This window comes from Rattus norvegicus, chromosome 14, assembly GCF_021556685.1.
Source record: "Rattus norvegicus strain SHRSP/BbbUtx chromosome 14, alternate assembly SHRSP_T2T, whole genome shotgun sequence".
NCBI lineage: Eukaryota > Metazoa > Chordata > Mammalia > Rodentia > Muridae > Rattus > Rattus norvegicus.
The window spans coordinates 104699431-104721489 of NC_141547.1; the positions used below are offsets into that span (position 1 = coordinate 104699431).

General features: G+C 40.5%; 1 protein-coding gene across 1 annotated transcript in view; it reads right to left on the minus strand.

The window, feature by feature from the left end:
- Vrk2 (VRK serine/threonine kinase 2) overlaps positions 1-22059 on the minus strand; it is a 120723-nt gene that overhangs the window by 42618 nt on the left and 56046 nt on the right. The window contains 2 exon segments of the mRNA NM_001401405.1: positions 8334-8426; positions 9636-9741. Of these exon segments, the coding sequence (NP_001388334.1) occupies positions 8334-8426; positions 9636-9741 (199 nt within the window).

Genomic DNA, 22059 nt, shown 5'->3' on the forward strand with positions numbered 1-22059 from the left:
AGTTTCGGAGGTCTAGTCCATTATGTTCATGGTAAGAAATATGGCAGTGTTCAAGAAAACATGGTGCTAGATAAGTAGCTGAGATCCAACATCTGGATTTATTTGTAGGCATCAGGAAGAGAGAGGCACTGGCCCTGACATAAAGGCTTTTACAAACCTCAAAACCCACCTCCAACAGTGTCTCAACAAGGCCACACCTCCTACGAATCTTTTCAAATAGTACTATTTCCTGATAAGCAGCATCAAATCTGTGAGTCTGTGGCGGCCATCACCACATCACTCTTGAGTTATATACTAAGAATACTTCATTCTCACAAGGGGACATGCTCAACTCTGCTTATTGCTGCTTTATTAATAATGGCCAGAAATTAGAAACAACCTAATTGTCCCTCGGCAGAAGAATAGGTAAAATTGGTACATTTACACAATAGAGTACTACTTATCATTAGAAAAAAAATGATCTCATGAAATTTGCAGGCAAATTAATGGAACTAGGAAAAAAATTATCCCGAGCAAGGTATCCCAGGCCCAGAGAAGCAAATATTATATTAAGACATATTAGCCAATATGTCATTGGTAATAAAGCTACAGAAAAGTGATCTCCTTAGGGAAAAAACAGAAGAGATAACTATGGAAGGATTGGGGGGCTGGAACGGGAGGATCAAGGGACAAAATATGGGAGGGATGGCCAAAATGAAGAGACATTTGCGGTGTATCATGGAAACCTAATACAGTAAAAACTTCTTAAAATATACATACACACATGATGGTGATCTACATGAAATTGCCAAATAACAGAAGATACTGAGTACCAACTGGCCATCTCTTGTCACCAAATGTAGCTTACAGTAATGAGTTTGGGTTTTATCTAATTTAATTGTTGGCCAAAAATGTCCCATAAAAATCTCAAAACAACCCAGGCTGTCGACCAGACAATAAGCTGCCCTTCACAAACTGACTTTAAGACCACATTGCTGGAAACAACATCTACACAATTCACTGAACATGGAAAATTCAAGTTGGTGCCTGCAGAGTCTTCACAGTCTGTTACAGGAAGGTAGTCTGCATACTACCAAAGAGAAATGTAAACCCTAAGCCAGCAACAAAACCTTTGGTCTACAATAGTGTACCGCCTGCAAAATACGCGAGTTCAATGTTGACACAAAGATTGTGCGGGTAACCAAACAATATCTGATTTGACTTAGCCACTCCATGATCCCAACACCGCTTGGGAACCAAGAACAGGACACAAGATAGACCAGCAGGGATAAAGCCAACCACTACTGATTAAAAAAAATTAAAAAAGTAGTGAAAAATGACTCCTAATGATGTTCTGCTCTACTCAGACCAGTGTCTTCTTAGCCACCACCAGAGAAGCTTCCTCATCCAGCAGATGGGAAAAAGTACAGAGACCCACAGCCAGGTATTACGCAGAGAGCGAGAGACGTTGGAACTTTTAGCTCTAAATAAGTTGTCTCCACCAAATCTCTACCCTCAGAGTTCAGGTAACCCTGCTGAAGATAAGGTGGAAAGATTGTAAAAGCCAAAGGGGATGGAAGACACCAAGAAAAAAAGTCCTCTAACCAGAGCAAAGCTCTTACGAACTCCAGCGAGGAAGGCAGCATGCACGGGGCCTGCATGGGTCTGCAGCAGGTCCTCTGCATACATATTATGGAACCTTCTTTAGAGGTTTTATGGAACACCCTCGTGTGCAAATGAGTGGGTCTCTGACTCTTGTGCTTCTCCCTGGACATCTTCTGTTGGTTTGTCTTGTTCAAGTTTAGTGGAACAGTTTTTGTTACATACGATAATTTTCACTTAGTTATATTTTATGATTATCTCTTAGTATCCTGTATTTTTGTAGTAAGAGACAGAAAGGGAGTAGATCTGGATGCATGGGAGGTGGGAAGAAACTCGGAGGAGCAGAGAGGGAAACTATAAACAGGATGCATTACATGAGAGATGAATCTGTTTTCAATAAAAGGGGAAAAATAAAGAAAACACAAAAATATCCATAAAAGTTGACCGATTACCTAACTTATTAAACATGCACATAGGACCCCTGCACACATTCACACATCTACACACAGAGCCTTAATCCTAAAGGCAGCATCGCATCTGGCAAGATGGCAGCTCAGGAATTTCCACTAGGGTCGTAGAGTCGCTGCTGCTTGTCCTGTACTGGAGATGTACTAAGCAGTATAGCAGTCAAATTCATCAGAGACGTTAGAGTGGGAAAGTTATTGATTTGAGTATGATCAACCAGTTTCTTAAGAAAATCTTAGAAACTGCAGAGATGGCTCAGCTGGAAAGAGAACGTGTTTCCCTGGCAGAGGACCTGGGTTTGCTCCTCAGCACAACATGGAGGCTCTCAACCATCCACAGCCTCAGTTCCAGAGGCCGGAGCAGTCTCTCCTACTCTCTGTAGACACTGTGTATACATACATATGTATACATATGATATACGAGCTGGCAACTGACCCACACATGAAAAACAAAAACAAATAAATCTTCAAGGAAAGAAAACAGAGAATCATTACTAAACCTATGTCAAGCAACTAAAGAATTAGTGAATCAAAGCACTTTAAACTGTTCTGTATGATTCAAAACCTTCAGACACGGGTAAATTAGAAAGCCTAACAGTGGAGTAAAAGCACACTGATAGTGACAATAAAAATTACAAAGCTGGGGCTGGAGAGATGGCTTAGTGGTTAAGAGCACTGACTGCTCTTCCAGAGGTCCTGAGTTCAAATCCCAGCAACCACATGGTGGCTCACAACCATCTGTAATGGGATCGTGTCTGAAGATAGCTACACTGTATTCACGTCCATAATAATAAATTAATTAAAAAAGTTATAAAGCTTTAAAAACTCCCGAGATGCAAATGCAAATCTGACAAAAATCTAAAACTTTCCTTCCTGTCATCATGCAAATGAATTTTAAATTTTATCAAAATTCCAATCAGAATATCAAACGTTTTCAGCTTATCTAGAAAAATGAGCACAGAAAGCATTAATAGGATGACACTGAGGAATGAAAACATAATAAAAAGAAAATCCATAAAGCAAGAGGCAAGAAGAAGGCTGCAGGGACTGTCATGTCAACCTGCCCCTGAAGCCCACTGTAAAGCCTGAGGAATCGATGCACCAACATTGTTCATGGTACTGAACACAGGCACAAAAACACCAGTCGGATTCAACAGACAAAACCAAGTATTAAGACAAAATACTGTGGTCAGCAGTGTTTTTGTTTGTTTGTTTTTGTTTGTCTGTCACTTTGTATTTCAGAAAAACTTACAACCTAAACAAGGTGAAGGTAGGTTCTATCTCTTTCCATGTAGAAGAGTAAATCCTAACTGACAATCAAACTATGCAATAAAACTCTTGTAAACAAGTTCACTAGAGCACAAAACCTTACTAAACAAAAGGCTGATCCACTTGCCTACATATTAATGATCCTCTGCACAGATATAAAACGCCCAAAGTACAGCTTGAGCACTGAAGACAAATTGAAAAGTCAAGCATTTTGAATCATCCCCGTGACCCAGCATTCTGGATCTGGAGCAGATGGACGAGGAGTTCAAGGCCAGCTTTATCTACAGGAGCAAATTCAAGGCCAATCAGAGCTACTTTAGATGATATCTAAAAACACAAACAGGTAAACTATAAGAAAATAAGATGTAAATTATGGAGCAACAAAGGGGCTTGAACAGTTCATATCAAAAATGATGCCCAATGGAGGAGAAAAGCAAAATAAATAAGGATTTTTTAAAAATGGATAAATGGCAAGAACAGAAATTCAACAAAATATAAATATTTAAATAAGCCTTTTTGGTTTTAGAAAGGATGAGAGGAAGAATGGCTATATTGACACCCTGCCTTAGTTAGGGTTTCTACTGCTTACTAAGAAAAGTATTTAACTGGGGCTGGATTATAGCTCAGAGGCTTAACCCCTTATCTCATGGCAGGAAGCAGCATGCAGGCAGACATGGTGCTGGAGAAGGAGCTGAGAGTTCTACATCTGGATTGGTGGATAGCAAGAAGAGAATATGAGACACTGGCCTGTCTTCAGCTTCTGAAACCTCAAAGTCTGCCTCTGTGACACACTTCCTCTAACAAGGCTATACCTACTCCAACAAGGCCGCACCTCCTAATAGTACCATTCCGTATACCATTCTTATTCAGACCACTACATGTCCCTCCTACACAGTAATAAACCTGAAGGCCATAAATTTTGGGGGTTTTAAACATGTGACATGAGACTATGCTCTTCAAAAGAACCACAAGTGTGTGAGCATTACAAGCACTCAGGCTACCCCAAACTACAACACTGAGTAGGCAATCACAAGTGGCCACAGAAGCTCAGGCAGAACCTGAACCTGAAGATTCAAAAGGAAGAAAACCACAGAAATCTTTCCAGGCACTCCCTGAGGGAGGACAGGAAACGGAATCACTCCCAGAACTCAAATAGGTGTAGATGCTCAACTCCTGCCTATCACATGTGGTGAATACTGGGGGAATTGTGTAGAAAGCAGGGAGAACCATCTGAACCCAGGCTAAAGAGTGACTGACAATAAGCCTCACAGTGGACAGCCTATTCCCAAAACTGTAATAAACATGCACAGTGAGAAAAAGACCAAAAGGTAAAAAAGAAAGACAATTCCAAAATCAAAAGAAGTTGCGACAGTTACATCAACAAAAACAGACTTCCAAGTAAAGATGAGACAATAGATAAAGAAGCTATAAAAATGTATATGCACCCAGTGCACAGAAACAAAATCCAGATGAGGGTTTAAGAGAGAAGAATAATTCACGACTTTCGTATTCTTCATTGTAGAGATACTGAAAATTGCAACAACACTAGGCCAGTTTTATCTAATTGACATTTATTAAACATTCTATCCCAAACCATTTAGCAGAATATATATTATTTTCAAGCACTTATGAAACACTCCAAAGGTGGCCTATATCTTTACAAATAAAGTAATTGTCAACGAATTTTAAAATACCAAAATCATAAAATGTAATCCTCCAACTAAAACAGAATTAAGATTCTGCTAACCTCCAGCAAGGGCAGCAGAGATAACTCGGTGGTTAAGAACACTTGTTGCTCTCTGAGTGGACACAGGTTCCATTCTCAGCACCTGACGCTGACCAGAGCTCTACTTCTAGGAACTCTGATAGCTTCCTCTGACCGAAGGCAGTACTAAGCACATAGGTGGGGTGTGGACACGCATGAAAAACAAAATAGTCATACACATAAAGTGAAAATAGCATATCCTTTAGAAATGTTTCCAAGAAGAGAAACTGTCTATGGTACAGGTGGGAGGGTTGGCTCTGCAGTTAAAAGCACAGGCTTGCAGAAGATCTGAGCTCTGCTCCCGCGCCCACATCAGATAACTCACATCTCTAATTCCAGCTCTGGAGCATCAGACACCCTGCGACGGCTTCTACAGGCAACTGCACTCACAGCACATAGATATATACATATATATGTAGACACATAATTTAAATAGAAGAATCTATGAAAGAGAAAGATTTAAAAGCACCCAAATATCTGAAAATTAAACATAATCTCACATATGTAAATTTAAAAACAGCAAACCTCAAGGAAAGTAAGAAAATATCTTGAAGTTAATAAAAATAAAAGCAAGCAAAGGGAGCATGGGGATGTTCATCCTTTCCAAGGTTATCCCACAGTATCAGAATAGCAGTGGCTTCAAAGACAGCTATACTACAAACTGATAAAACAGACAGACTGACTATAATATATTATATATGAAATTCCAAAGGAGACAGATTAGCCAAAACAACTTGTTTTAAAAAACAAAAGAACAAAGCTGGAAGATTCCCACTACCTAATTTTAACCTCATAAAATTGCAGTAGCAAGATAGTGTTGTATTGGATGTCCCACCTATTTAGCAACAACAGCATTGAGAAAACCGAAGACGAGCCACAGAAAATAGCTGCTGACAGATGTCTGACAGAGCTCCTTCCTACCCTCAAAATACAAAGGCAGTGCAGCTCATTCTGAAGACTCGCTGAGGTAAAAGTGGACACATTCACCAAGAAAGCCCATGACTGGCGAGCCAGCACAGACTGCTTGGTCAGTGGCCGCAGGTGACTAAGGGAAGTGTAAATGACAAATGTCAGGCACTCTTCAGTGCAGTGGGAACTCAGGAAACAGATGGAATCAAATAGGATGGAAATGTCACCATCAGGCAGTGTTGACGGGAATGTCACAGGATCCTAACAACAGTTTCTCCACCACATACACATCACCACATGACCCAGAGTCCACTTGCAATTACTTACTCTCAGCGATCGTAAAACAAGAGCCTGCATGAAAGCTATGCATCCATCTTGGCTCATGGCCATGCTACTACCTGCAACTGCCAAAACCAAGTCAGGGCCCAGAGACATGGGCCAGCAGTTAAGAGTGCTGGCCGGTTTTCCTAAGGACCCAAGTTCAGTTCCCAACACTCACGTTAGATGATAACAAAAATAAATCCTAAATAAATCTGAATGTTCAAACCCAGGTGAGCAGATTAGTGTTCAAGGAGACACTTACAACCCGGTAACTGTAGAGTGATTACAAGGGTTTGAATCACTTTGCTAAGTGACTGAAAACAGATATAAGAATATATATTTCTGTATTTCAGATCTTTTCCAATTTGCTCTGTCTTTTAAGGAAGCTGCCTCCCTGTTTCATTTCCACACTTCTAGTTTTAGCAATGGTGACCTATTTTCCATTTGTCTCAAGGACAGCACTGTCTCCTTCCACCCACCCCACTTTCATTTTTATCACCACACTGTGAAATTATGTGCTATTTTTTCTATTAATTTCGTATTGCTTGTTAGATATTTTTAAATTTACTATAAACATCTTTCACAGGTACTCATTTGTCTACTATTAATTTGCAGATATGTTTAAACTTTTAATCTACCAGTATTTTCTGCCAAGACTTTTTCCTTTATTTAAAACATCCAGTACTCACAGTGTCCATTAAGCATTTAATGATAGTTTCCTAATATTTTTGAGTCATGGTGGGTTTTTTTAACTTTAAATCTATTAAGTCTGTAGGTAATGGTTACATATGCTTATTACATAAAAGTAAAGTAAATCAGTTATTCAGTTACTTTTGCCATATTTTATATCCTATTTTATTTGAAGAAATTTTTTGTTTAATATAGATGAATTTTGAGGAATTTGCGTAAAACTAAGCAGTGAGTGCTGAGTTCCCACATAACGCTAGGCCCTGGGTAGACAGCTTTCACCTCCACACCCCCTCAGTGAGAGACTTGTTAATGTAGATAAAATGACAATGACAGATGAGCATCATTCCAAGTCTACAGTGTCCAATGAGGAAAAGACCTGACGAAGAAATAATGGCATGTGTGTACCCTGACGCATACAGGAGGGTTTCACTGTCTTACAAACCTCAGTACCCTGACTGTTCACATCCCTTGCTCCCAACCCCAGGTCACTGTTAACTGTTTAACTGCTCTCATAGTTAATACAGAATGTCAGGAGCTGACATACACAGCTTTTACCCCTTGACTTGTTCACGTATTGTTATATGTTTACCTCCTTCCATGCCTTGCCATAGTTTGGCAAGTATCTTTTCAGCACTGAATGAAACTCCTCTACAGAGGCCTATCTGCACCTCAACAGGAGGCATTCCTGTTGATTGAAAAGGCTGAATCGTCTTATAGGCTTGTCATGTAAACATAAGTGTTCAAGTCGTTTCAGTTAACTAGAGGGAACATGATTACTTAATATCGTGATGGGAGATTTTTATGTTCCGAAGAAACTGAGCAAAGTGGCATCCCAGATGTCCACACCATTTTGTTATTTGTTCCTGTACATACTTTATAGCAAGCGGTGTTGTCCTAACCACGTGTTCGGAAATGCCGTGATATTGGGGAGAAGGTGCCTACCACAATGGAAAGCACCACTGGATATGATTCTTTGCTCCAACTATAGGGATTAAACATGGAGCCCTGTGCAGCTATCTTTCTGCACACACCTATCCCTTCTCCCTGCACTCGATACCATGGCACTTTATCTACATTTACTTATGAACTCAGCTTCCTGCTGAGCAATTTCTTCAATGTGTGCCCATTAGCAAATGATTTAACCCTTCTGACTCTCAGCTTCTTCATCCTAATTACTCATTAATCTGGTGCAAGGATTAAATCAGGTAAGCAAAGTAAGACAAATTGAAACATTCATCATATTAAGCCCTCATTTGTAAACTCTTGTGGGTTAAGAGTCGGCCTTCGGCATTCCTAACCCCCTCACCAAAAGCAAATGCTAATATTCTCTTTACCCGGTCTGGATTTGCGTAACCCAGCAGTAGATTTGCTGCTTTTATATCGCCATGAACATATTCATTTTCATGTATATATTCCAGTACATCGAGCTGTGAAGAGAAGTAGATAAGACCAGTATCAATGTTTCACTCAATAATATGGTTTGTTTCCACACATGATTTCCCACAATTATTGATAATTCTAAAATATCATAATTTCTGGTTGCTCATGGTTGAATAAAATATTTGTCCACTGTGGGTGGCACCATTCCCTAAGATGAGATTCTGCACAATATAAAAAGAAGAAAGAGCACAGGCGCCCATCACTCTGTTTCTTAATGGTGGATGTACTGTGATTGATCAGTTGCCCCAAAATACTATTGTTTATGATTTTACCATCATGAAATCGTGAAACAATGTAAATATTTTCTCTGTTAATTGGTTTTTGCCAGGGTATTTTATCATAGTAGCTAAAATAGTGATGTAGACTGGGAATAAATAGCATTAAAAACTATACAAAAATGGTCAAGACATCTATGGTGAAATAGTCATGTAGTTCACTCATCAGTCAATAATCATGATTCAAATCTTGAAGACCTCAGAACAAAATATTATAGGTATGATCATTCTGTGTAATAACAAAAAACTCTTGCACATCATTAAAGCCCTGAAACCTTGCATGTCAAGTGTGGGGAGAGGCGAGGCGGGGGACGTTCCATAAATATTTAAAGGTGAGTGGATAAATGTATGGAGAAAATAATTATTTTCCACAACACAACCTGGCATGAGTTGTTTCATCCTACTCGTGATAGGAGGGGGGGGAAGCCCAGGACGTACATGTAAGTGAGATAAATATGTGGCATTATCGACAAATGACTGTCTATGTGGTTCATTTGTGACTACACTGCGTCCTAGTTAACAAAGCACACATGTAAATATGTTATTCACTGCCATAAGTAATTGTTGCCGCCATCCTCAACTTACACTTAAAACATTTTAAATCAAACCATACCATATTTAGTATGAAAAGTAGTCTATTTGGCCATAACTTATGGTTACAAACATAACAGAAGCAGAAAGGTCATTCTTACAGCTCCTCAGGCTTCTTCCGATATGTGAAACCAAGCTGTCAGGGAAAACTGAGTCTAGTACAGCACAGCTTGTCATGTGTAGAGCCCATGGTTATCAAGTTCACCAAAATACTTCCTACTCTCTACAACTGACATTCCGAGGCAAAAAACTTATTTCCCCATAATTCTACAGAGCAAAAATCAAGTAAGTCATCTGTGAGGAATTTGAAGTAAGCCATCTCAAACTCACCATCCTGATTCCAAGTTGCAGGACAGTTAATTTTTTAAAAGCACCGTTCTGGTTCAAGAGCTTCTGTAAATCGATCCCCAGTCTTTCCATTACCATGAATCTGTAGCTGTGTGGAGATATAAAAAAAACAGATACTTCTGAAACAATAATTTCGTAATTATTTTTCACTGACACCTAACAAGCAAGGAGTGCACACAGCTGGAGAGCATGTGCACAGGGAGCTGCATCCTCTGGGAAGAAGCTTGGTACTTCCTTCGCACCTTTCACCAGCACTGAGAAGTTAATAGTGTCACACATAACGGAGAGAGTGGTGTTTCAGTGTCTCTTCTCGTCTACGACTGTGCTAATGGCCCAGTACATACAGATCAATCCCCATGAACCTTATGACGTATCCTACAAACGTCTCTATCCATTCAGAAAATGTGAACATGTCTTTATCTTAAAAAGATTATATTCTATCCATTGTTATAAACAGAAACATTTTATTCAGGGGGACATATGTGAGAATGAGTGTGTGAGCCAACAGGCGTAGTGGCTAGAGATGCTGCATTTCCCTCAGTGCTGAAGCTGGAGGCACCGGTGGAACACCCACGTGGCTTGTTGGACAGGTGCTGGGATCTGACCTTGGTTACTAGTCGGTGCGCAGCTATACATAAAACAGCCCCACCCATCTCTCTGTCCCACCTGTCTCTCTTGTAACTTCCCATGTTCCCTCTCTGTTCAGCGGGCTCCTTTGCTATCCCCTTTCTAGCACACCAGCCCACACTCTACGTCTGCAACTAGAGAAGCACACACAGCCCTTCTGTTGGCTTTGCTTTACAGAACTGTGATGTGATCATGGAGGCTTTCATCATTTCCTTATTAAATTACATATCCCACAGAGAGCTACAGGTGTCCTATGGCACTGCATGGCATACTTTGTTTGATGTATTCTCCTCTCCCACCACCTTCCCCAGCCACCCCACAGCCCTCAAACACCCTCCCTCTGGCTTCCATGTCCCATGTATTCCATCATCTTACTCCTTGTCCTCCTCTCTCCCTTTTCATGTCTTCCCAACTTCTCATAGTCCCTCTTAGCATGCGCAGGCACTTGAGTGTGCACACATACACATACACATGCGCACACACATACACACACACACATACACACACACGCCCACTCACACACACACACACACGCCCACTCACACACACACACACGCCCACTCACACACATACACACACACATACACACACACATACACACACACGCCCACTCACACACATACACACACACATACACACACACATACACACACACACGCCCACTCACACACACACACGCCCACTCACACACACACACGCCCACTCACACACATACACACACACGCCCACTCACACACATACACACACACATACACACACATATACACACACACATACACACACATACACACACATACACACACACACACACACACACACACACCATGTATATATAAAGAAGTATCTGGATTTCTCAAATGAGATAAAACATGAAAAAGAACTTTGAATCTAGCATAGCTTATGCCTCTTAGTAAATATTCTCCAGTTCTATCCATTTTCCTACAAATGTCTGATTTCATTTTCTTATGGCTGAATGATATTCTGTTGTGTATGTTTATTATCCATCTGTTGATAGGGTATCTAAGTTGGTTCCATTCCAACATATTGTGAATGGTGCAATAATAAACATGGCCATATAAACGTCTCTATGGGGACTGCAAGCTGGTGCAACCACTCTGGAAATCAGAGTGGAGGTTCCTCAGAAAATTGGACATAGTGCTACCTGAGGACCTAGCTATATCACTCCTGGACATACATCTAAATGATGCTCCAGGTTGGGGATTTAGCTCAGTGGTAGAGCGCTTGCCTAGGAAGCGCAAGGCCCTGGGTTCGGTCCCCAGCTCCGGAAAAAAAAAAAAGGAACCAATAATGCTCCAACATATAACAAGGACACATGCTCCACTATGTTCATAGCAGTCTTATTTATAATAGCCAGAAGCTGGAAAGAACCCAGATGTCCTTCAACAGAGGAATGGTTACAGAAAATGTGGTACATTTACACAATGGAATACTACTCGGCTATCAGAAACAATGACTTCATGAAATTCACAGGCAAATGGATGGAACTGGAAAATATCATCCTGAGTGAGGTAACCCAATCACAAAAGAACATATTGATTTTTATACACGATGACAGATATATCAGTTCTTAACCTGTGGGTTCTAACATCCTTGGTGGTTTGGGTGAAGGGGGATCAATCAACCCTTTCACAGGGGTCACATTATCAGGTATCCTACATATCAGATATGAACATCCTACATGATGATTCATAACAGTAGTAAAATGACAACTATGAAGTAGCAACGAATTTTAAGGTTGGGCATCACCACAACATGAAGAACTATATTAAAAGGTCAGTCGTTTGCAAGTGTGGGTAGCCAGTATTCCCAGAATAATTCACAATCGGGCGTTTTCCCAGTGTGTCTTTTGACACCTAAAACTTAGGAAGCGTATCTCTGTGGGTTTACTTCTGGCCTCTACTCTGGTCTGCAGGTCTGGAAGTCCTTTCTGTGCCAGTGCCCCACCTTCCAGTGTCACTGATGATGAGACAATCTGTGAGGCATCAAGCATTCTGATAGAACTACCTGTTTCTGCTTGGAACTGCTTGGGTTGTTTGGGTTTTTTCTTGGTCCCATGTGTGTTTTAACGTTATTTTTTTCTAGTTCTAATTCTGAAGATATTCTTAAACTTTGGTGGGGGGGTACTGTACCTACAGATCATATTTAGTGATATAACCATTTACACCACAATAATTCTGACAATCCATGCACATGCAGGCTGGTCCACCTTTCCACGTCTCCTTCTATTTCTTTCTTCAGTTCCTGACCATTTTCACTGTAGAGGTATTTCCCCTACACAAGTAGGCTTATTCCTAGAATTCTTTAAAAGGATATTTAAATATGACCTCCACTCCTGTCCCCATTGTTTTCTCAGCAACTCTCTTATGAGTACTTAAGCTGCTGGTTGTTCAGTCAGTTCACTAAGACCACAATAGTAGGATTATTCAGTCCTATCCCCCTGCTGAAGTGCTGATCAGAACTACGTGTTTTCTGGTGGATACTTTTGGGTTTCTTAAATACAGAATTGAGTAGACTTTAAATAGGGATGGCCTGAATTTTCCTCTTCTATTTCTATTTCTTTTTACATGTTTCTCTTTTATTTTCAAGTATTATGTTAATAAAAGCAGAGAGTAAGACCCTCATCTTTCTAGATTCAGAGAAAATGCTTTCGGTTTCCTCCTGATTTGTACAGTGTTGGCAGTAGTGCCTCACATATAGCTCTTACTGTACTGAAGCATGTTGCCGTCTCTATTTCTTTTCAGAGCATTTATCATGAAGGGAAGCTGAACATCATGAAGGGCATTTTTGGCCCTGATTAAGATGCTCATAAGATTCCTTAATGATTACAGATTCCCTAGACTCTATCTAGATGTGTATTAAACTTACTGATGTCCATATGTTGGGCAAACCACACATCCTTAGAATAAAACCAACTTGGTTATAGTGTATGATCTCTTTAATGTATCCTTGAATTTGATAAGAATTCCATTGATAAATTTTATACCTATGCTCACTAAAGAAATAGGTATTTTCTCCATCCACCCCTCCCCCCAATTATAGCCTTTTCAGTCTTAGTTATTAGAATAAGATGGCTCCCCAGGACGAGTTTAAAAGTGCCTTTCCCAGCCGGTAGCTCTTCCCTCTTTCCATTCCTTCCCCTCTCTCTTTCAAATTTACAGGTTCTTATTTAAACATCTGGTAGAATCCAAAAATGAATCCATCTAGTTCTGGGGTTTTCTTTCTTGGAAGACTATTTTTAGTTACTGCAGCCATCATTCTATTTTTAAAAAATTAGACAAAGATGAAGATGTGGAAGAAAAGGGAGAGGAGGTGAAGAAGAAGAAGTAGAAAAGTAGAGGAGGAGAATAGAAGAAGTAGCAACGGTTGCTGTTATTCTTGTTGTTTCACAGGCTGGAGAGATAGGTTAGGAGTTAAAAACTCAGACTGCTCAGTGCAGTTCCCCACACCAACACGGCAGCTCCACAGTCATCCATAACTCCACGTCCAGGGCATCTACCACACTCGTCAGCTACTGCACGCATGTGGTATGTTGCCTATACATACACACAGGCAAAGCATACTAACACATTTTCAAATGAGTCCCTAATGATGCCTGATGAATTGCCCTATCTATTATATGTGCAATTCCTCTTTATCCCTTCTAATTTTGGTGTGCAATCTAGTTATTAAACATAAAAAAAAAAAAAAAAAAAACAACGGCTGCTTCAAGCTTCCATACACTTTCTGGATTGACTTCCCTCCGCCAATTCTCAAGCAGGCATGTAAGGGTTGTTTCTTGGAGACGAATGGTAGTTCGGCCTGGTTTTATAATCTAGTTAGCCAATGATTTAATATTAGTAACCTTGAGGTCTGTTGTTTGTAAGATTGTTACTGAGACATGCTTATAAATTCCTGTAATTTTTCTTGGTTGTTTCTGTGTTGTTATTATCTGTCCTTTGCTTCACCATTAATGCTAGAGATTCAAAAAGCTCTCCTTTATTCATCTACTGCACTAACGAGATATTTTCATTCCTTTACTCATGGGTCTTCTTTCTTCCTGCTGTGTGTAATGTTTCTTTAAGTCTTCTATGTGCTAACTTGTTGATCATGAATTTCCTTGGTGTTTTTCTTTTTTTTTTTCTGTAGAAATGTCTTGTATTTCCTATCAGTTCTAAAGGTAAAATAGTTGGATACAGCAATCTTGTTTGGGAGTTATTTAATTTAAGGGCTTTAAACTTACTTTAATCAAACAATATATGATTCCTAAATTTTAGGACTATGGATTAGAAGTCTGTGTGAAGTCTGAAGTGTTTGCCTTTGGAGATGAATGGGATTTTCCCTTTATAGCTTGTAATATAGCTTTTCTCTATGTTTGGCATAGGTATAAGGTGATATGGTTCCCTAGTCCTGTATATTTGCAATTCAAAATATGTTTTTGGATATCAATTTTCTTGCCTAAATTGGAAATTGTTGTTATAATTTCACTAAATAGATTCTCTATGATTTTAGTTTCTAATCTTACTTCTTTCTTCTGTCTCATGACTTCTTAGGTTTGATCTTTTGATTCTATCCTGAAGTTACTAGCGATTCCCTTCCTCCTTCCTTCCTCTCTCCCTCCCTCCCTCCCTCCCTCCCTCCCTTCCTTCCTTCCTTCCTTCCTTTCTTCCTTCCTTTTTCCCCTCTATTGGTCTTTGAGTGGTAAATTTCCTTGACTTTTCCCATCCCTGATATTCCTTCTTTTTGACTTTTATAATGTTTCTTAGGTAATTCATCAAGATTTTCATTTTCAACATTTTTTAAGTTTCATTGTTGCATTTTACTTCCCTGTTATCATGCCGTTTCTGTTATGGATTTTCTCATCCAATTGCTGATATTCTCTCTCTGTTACCTGGGCATTCCTAGCTTTTGGATTGAATTCATTTGTTGCTTATATCCTTTTTGAAGTCGCTAGACATTTTTACTAAAAAAAGTATTTGAAATCTTTACATGAGATTTTATTTGTTTTCATTTGCTTGAGTTCAGCAGTCAGGAAGTTATGATCCTTACAAGTCATGTTATATTTATCATGTTTTTTATGATGATATTTGTACATCTGTGGGTTTGTATCTCATCTGGTTTTATTGAGTAGCAATATTAAAAAACTCATTCTGCAGAGTTCAATCCCCAAAACCATTCAGAAAGAAAATAAACTGAGCTAATGGCTATATTGTCAAATGCTAAAAGACAGAAAGGTGATTACTTTTAATAAGTAATTATCATAAATAGAAAAGCTGGGGCAGGAGAGATGACTCAGTGAGTTTAGTTCCCAGCACTCATGTTGGATAGTTCCTACCTTACGCTATGGGGAATCTGACATCCTCTTCTGGCTACAACAGGGATTCACAGATTCACTTCAACACACCTTCAGGCAGACTCACACTTAAATATTTATATATAAATAAATCTTTTAAATATGATGAAGTTAAAAATGCTGCTAAAAGTTTTTAGCAGTAACAGATGAAACATTAGAGCTCCTTTCTGAGGCTTCAAACTTAAGACTTCTATTTATATGGAGGAGGATGCAATTTGTGGACTCATGCCTTCCTTTTTATGCTGGTGCTGAGCTTGTGTTTGCTACATGCTTGACTCCTGACACATCTTCATTCTAGTGGTTTCCCTTGTTTTCAGACCTAGGTTCTCTTCTGGACACACTTTGTACTGCCCCACAGAGGTGGATGCTGTTGTCATCCTTCTGAGACTCCTTGTAACCCTTGGGTTGGCTAATGATCCAGCTGGCCGGTAGAACCTAAGTGTTCTACAAATGAAGAAAGCAACCACAGCATTCAGATGTGTGTAGAATGAGAAGACTTGTCTTACACTGGAACCAAACACAGGTAGCACAAGCACTAAGATCAACAATTAATAAATGGACCTCATCAAACTGGAAAGCATCTGTGAGGCAAAGGAAATTGTAATTGGAACAAAGTGGCAGCCTACAAAATGGAAAAAGACTTTTACCAACTCCATATCTGATAAAGGGCTAATATCCAAAATATATAAAGAATTCATGAGAATAGATATCAACAAGACAAATAATTCAATTTAAAAATGAAGGAAAGATCTAAACACATGATTATCAATAGAGCAATCTCAAATAGCCAAGAAGCATTCGTTAAAAGTTCAGCATCCTTAGCCATTAACGAAAGGTAAATCAAAACAAATTTGAGATTCCATTTTATACCTGTCAGAATGGCTAAGATCAATAACACAGGTGACTGATTCAACTGGCAAGGATGTGGAGCAAGGGTAACATTCCTCCATTGCTGCTGGGAGTATAGACTTGTACAACCAATATGGAAATGAATATACCACAAGACTCAGCTATTCTTGGGCATATAACCAAAGGGCATTCCATCCAACCAAAAGACTTTTGGTCAACTATGTTCATAGTGGCATTATTCACAATAGCCAGAAACTGAAAACAAGCTCAACTGAAGACTGCATTAAGAAAATGACATCATAAATGTATAGGCAAATGGATGAAACTAAGAAAAAAATCATCCCGAGTAAGGTAAAACATGGTATGCACTCACTTATAAGTGGATATTAGCAGTTAAGTAAATGATAATCATGCTACAATCCATAACCCAGAGAGGTTAGGTTGAGACACATGGGCCTTCCTGGAAAGGGAAAATAGAATAGATTTTATAGGTAGATTGGAGCCAGGGGCAGAATGGAGGACAGGAAGAGAAAGATCCAGTGGTAAAGGGAGGTAAAGATGAGTTGGAGGGCTGGAGTGAGGGTAGAGACAGCCACTGCATGGCAGAGGTGGCTGCTGTTGTCATCCTTCTGAGACTCCCTAGGGTGTAACCCTTGGGCTGGCTAATGATCCAGCTGGTAAGTACATCCTACCATCAAATTAAGAACATTTGAGGAGCATATGAGAGGCGGTATAAAAGTCTAGTACAATGTAAACTTCCTATAATATACAAAGGTGATCCCAATGAAGTCTCAAAATATCGAGGGAGATGGAACCCCTACTAGCCATCTCTTGTCACCAAATGAAGCTTCTAGTGCCACAACAGGGTTTCATCAGGACTGGAGAGATGGCTCAGCCGTTAAAGGCTAGGCTTATAACCAAAAATATAAGAAAATCTTCAGACAACCCAGATTTGCCAAGACAATAAATTGCTCTACACAAACCGAGTGCAAGACGCCATTGTTGAAGACAACACACGTACAACTCATTGAACATGGAGAGGCTGAGCTGGTACCAACATAAAACCTTCACGGGGTGATCTAGTGTCTGGCTTAGGAACATGCCCTGCAGGCTACCAGAAGAGAAAAGTAAACACCAACCTAACCACAAACCCTTGATCTACCACTTGTCCTACCTGCAAAATATACTAGGGGGATGGGGGCACAAACCTTTTCAGATTAACCCACAAACTGATGTCCAACCTGACGTAAGGCCCTCTCCATGAGATACAACCCAAACTAAACACTGCTTGGGTGACCAAGAACTAGAGTCTAGAAAGCCCAAATAAAGTTCAGAATACCCAAGATACAATTCATAAACCACATGAAGCTCAAGAATAAGGAAGACAAAAGTGTGTATGCTTCAGACCTTCTTAGAAGGGGGAACAAAATATTCACAAGAGGAAATACGGAGACAAAGTGTGGAGCAGAGACTGAAAGGCCATCCAGAGACTGTCTCACCTAGGGATCCATCTCATATACAGGCACCAAATCCAGAAATTATTGCAGATGCCAAGAAGTGCATGCTGACATCAGCTTGATATAGCTGTCTCCAGAGAGGCTCTGCCAGAACCTGACAAATACAGAGGCAGGTGCTCACAGCCGGTCATTAGACTGAGCACTGGGATCCCAATGGAGGAGTTAGAGAAAGGAGTGAAAGAGCTGAAGGGCTTTGGAGCCCCATAGGAAGAACAACAATATCAACTAACCAGACCCCCAACCCAGAGCTCCCAGAGACTAAACCACCATCCCAAAAGAATATAGGGACATATTGCTCCATCTGCATATATAGCAGAGGATGGCCTTGTCTGGCATCAATGGGAGGAGAGGCCCTTGGTTCGGTCAAGGCTTGATGCCCCAGTGTAGGGGAATGTCAAGGTGGGGAGGTGGGAGGGAGTGGGTGGGTATGTGGTGGGGGGGTCTAGCAGATTTCTGTAGAGGAAACTGGAAAATGGGATAACATTTAAAATATAAATTAAAAATGCAAAAGGAAAACCAAATACTGCTAGTCTTAAAAAAAAAGCAACAATATGACTCCTAATGACATCTGCTATACTCATAGATTGATGCCATCTTAAGCCATCATCAGAGAGGCTTCCTCCTGCAGCAGATGGGAATGAACAGAGATCCACAGCAAGACATTACAACGAGAGACTTGTTAAGGGTATGTCTTCATAAAGTCCCTCCCTCCGAGTTCAGGGAACCCCGTGGAAACAGAAGTAGGCGAGTAGGGGGGACAGAGGAGATGGAGGACACCAGAAGAACAAAGCCCTCTGAACTAATCGAGCAGTGCTCATATGAACTCAGAGACGGGACAGCAAGCACAGCCTGCATGTGTCTGAAGCAGGTCCTCTGTGCATATTCTACAGATTTAAGTTTAGCCCTTTAACGGGATTCCTGAGGCTGTATATGAGGAGATCTCTGATTTTTATGCTTTCTTTTTATGTCGGCTTGGCTTATCCAACTAAACATGATAGTTTTTATTTTTATCTTATAGTTGATTATGTTTTGTTGTTCTTTCCTAGAAGCCTCATCTTTTCTAATAAGAGGGACAAATGGAGTAGATCTAGATGTGGGAGGAGGTGAGGAGCAACTGGGAAGAATAAATGGAGGAAAAACTATATTCAGTTAAGTAATAACTAAAAGGAGGAGGAGACAGCGGTGATGATGAAGACGATGATGAAGACGACGACATCTGCATTCACACTGTTAAGACTTCTCAAGTACCGATTTGAATCACTACGATACTGGACACAGCTGTGCATATTCTTAGCTCACAGAGCCTTTGGGTTCTACAGTAGTGAACACAGGTAGAGGGTTCCAGAAGTGATCACCTCCTGACCTCAGGCTCAGGGTTGTTCTCAGCTAGTAAGAACTGCACTCAGCCATCAAGGGCAAGGCTAACTTTATCTACTTACTTCAAAGCTTAAACCACCTCCTCCAACCTGTACCCTTTGATGGCCTTCCCCCCTCTGGCTTTGCACGTTGCTTCTTAAGGATGCTTCTCATGCCGAAGCCGGGGAAGTTTAAATTTAGATTCTCTGGTTTTGAATTACTCATTTCTCAGGCCTCTGGGTATCTCAATTTTAAACAACAATTTTCTGTTGTAGTTTTTTTTTTTTCCCTCAAGATGATACCTATCTACAACCCTGTGTATCACACAAAGTGTCAAATGGATTTTTTCCTACTATTGACTTGTCCATCAGAAAAGTCATCTGATGGGAGATTGGTGTGATGCTATGTATTCAAACGATAAATACTGGTCTCCCACATCTGGTTGACAAGCAAATGCTCACATAAACTAAGTGATGCTACGTAAACCTTGCTCCCCAATTGAAAGCAATTGGTTAAAAAAAAATGGGTACAGCCAATTACTGGGAAAAAATAAAAAGAGGGAGAATTTGAATTACCAGGCTGGGGTCACAGGTCGGCATCACAAGGAAGGGGAGGAGAGAAGGAGGAGAAAGGAGGGTACCAGAAGGAGGAGAAGACAGAAGGTCTCCAATAGATGTGATGGATCAGGAGCATATGGCCGAGTGAGATGCCCTCAGGAAGGACAGCTGGAGGAGAAGTAGCAAGCAAGACTCAAATAGCAAGTACTTAGGGAGAGCAGCTGGGCAAGTAGCGAGTCTAGCATATAGACTAAGGGTAATCCCCCAGTAATTGTGCAGGATTTGATTAAACAAATCTATGGGACTCTGCCTCCATTACTGGGGTCTAGTCGGGTTATATTAATCCCTAATAGAATTAATTAAAATCCACTTTCAGCCATCGTCTCACTAAAACCAACAATCTGTTTGCTATATGACAAAATGTTTCCTGGGCAGACCCGACACTCACGTTTCCTCCTGCTAGATAGGGAGCCTACAATAGATCAAAGCATGGCTACCACTCAAGTCCAGCTTGGTGAACCAGTGAGCTTTATTGGGGTTAGTAAAGGAGTATGGGTGAAGGATTATTTATGGAGCAGAAGTGATGAAAAAATAGTTACATCTGAAAAACCCACACAGTATGGCTCAAAGCTCACAAAGTTGGGAACCTGAAGCCCATTGCACAGCCTGCTGGCAGCTCAGAACCTTGGAGAGTGTCCCTCCCAGGCAACTCAGCTGGTTTCTGCTTCTTTTTGGCAGCTGGCCTGGTCTGAGGGTCTTCTTTACAGCTTAGTTTTGCTTCCTCTTAGAGGAACTCTCAGCTTCTATTACTTACTCTGATGGGAAGTAGCCCAGTGAATCTTATCAGTTTCAGGGACTCAATGAGTTTTCCAGTTTCCGCCTGCACCAGGGGCTGACCACAGCTTTCTGTACCCAGATCTCACTGAGAGAAGGCTGGTCACCCAGGAGTGCTGACACACCTGAGAACACAGGTAAGACCACTTCTGTTCCGAGGGACCAACCCTGAGCCCTCAGGACACAGGAATCAAGAAGCAGTCTGAGACAGGATCCCTCCGGTTTCTGCCTGAGCCCAGAGATGACCCTTTGCCACAGCTCTCTGTATCCAGATCAGATGGGGAGAGAGCTGGTCTTCCAGCAGTGCTGACACACAGCAGTCAAGCCACGGTCAGAGACAACAAGAACAGCTAACACCAGAGATAAGCAGATGGCAAGAGGCAAGGGTAAGGACCACTTGGCATCATCAGAACCCAGTTCTTCCACCACAGCCCTGAATACCACAAAACACTGGAAAAGCAAGACTTTGATTTAAAATCACAACTCATGAAGATGTTAGAGGACTTTATGAAAGACATAAATAATTTCCTTAAAGAAATACAGGACAACACAAGTAAACAAGTAGAAGCCCTTAAAGAAGAAACACAAAAATCAAGTAAACAGGTGAAGGAATGGAACAAAACCATCCAGAATCTAAAAATAGAAAAGAAACAACAATGAAATCACAAAGAGAGACAACCCTGGAGGTAGAAAACCTAGGAAAGAGATCAGGAATCATAGATGCAAGCACCACCAACAGAATACAAGAGATTGAAAAGAGAATCTCAGGGGTAGAAGATACCATAGAAAACATCAACACAGTAGCCAAAGAAAAATGCAAAAAGCAAAAAGCTCCTAACTCAAAACATCAAGGAAATCCAGGACACAATGAGAAGATCAAACCTAAAGATAATATGTATAGAAGAGAGTGAAGATTCCCAACTTAAAGGACCAGTGAATATTCTTCAACAAAATTACAGAAGAAAACTCCCCTAACCTAAAGAAAGAGATGCCCATGAACACACAAGAAGCCAACAGAACTCCAAACAGATTGGACCAGAAAAGAAATTCCTCCTGTAACATGATAGTCAAAACACCAAATGCATAAAACAAAGAAAGAATATTAAAAGCAGTAAGGGAAAAAGGTCAAGTAACATATAAAGGCAGACCTATCAGAATCACAGCAGACTTCTCACCAGAGACTATGAAAGCCATAAGGTCCCGGACAGATGTCATACAGACCCTAAGACAACACAAATGCCAGCCCAGGCTACTATATTCAGCAAAACTCTCAATTAACATAGATGGAGAAACCAAGATATTCCATGAGAAAACCA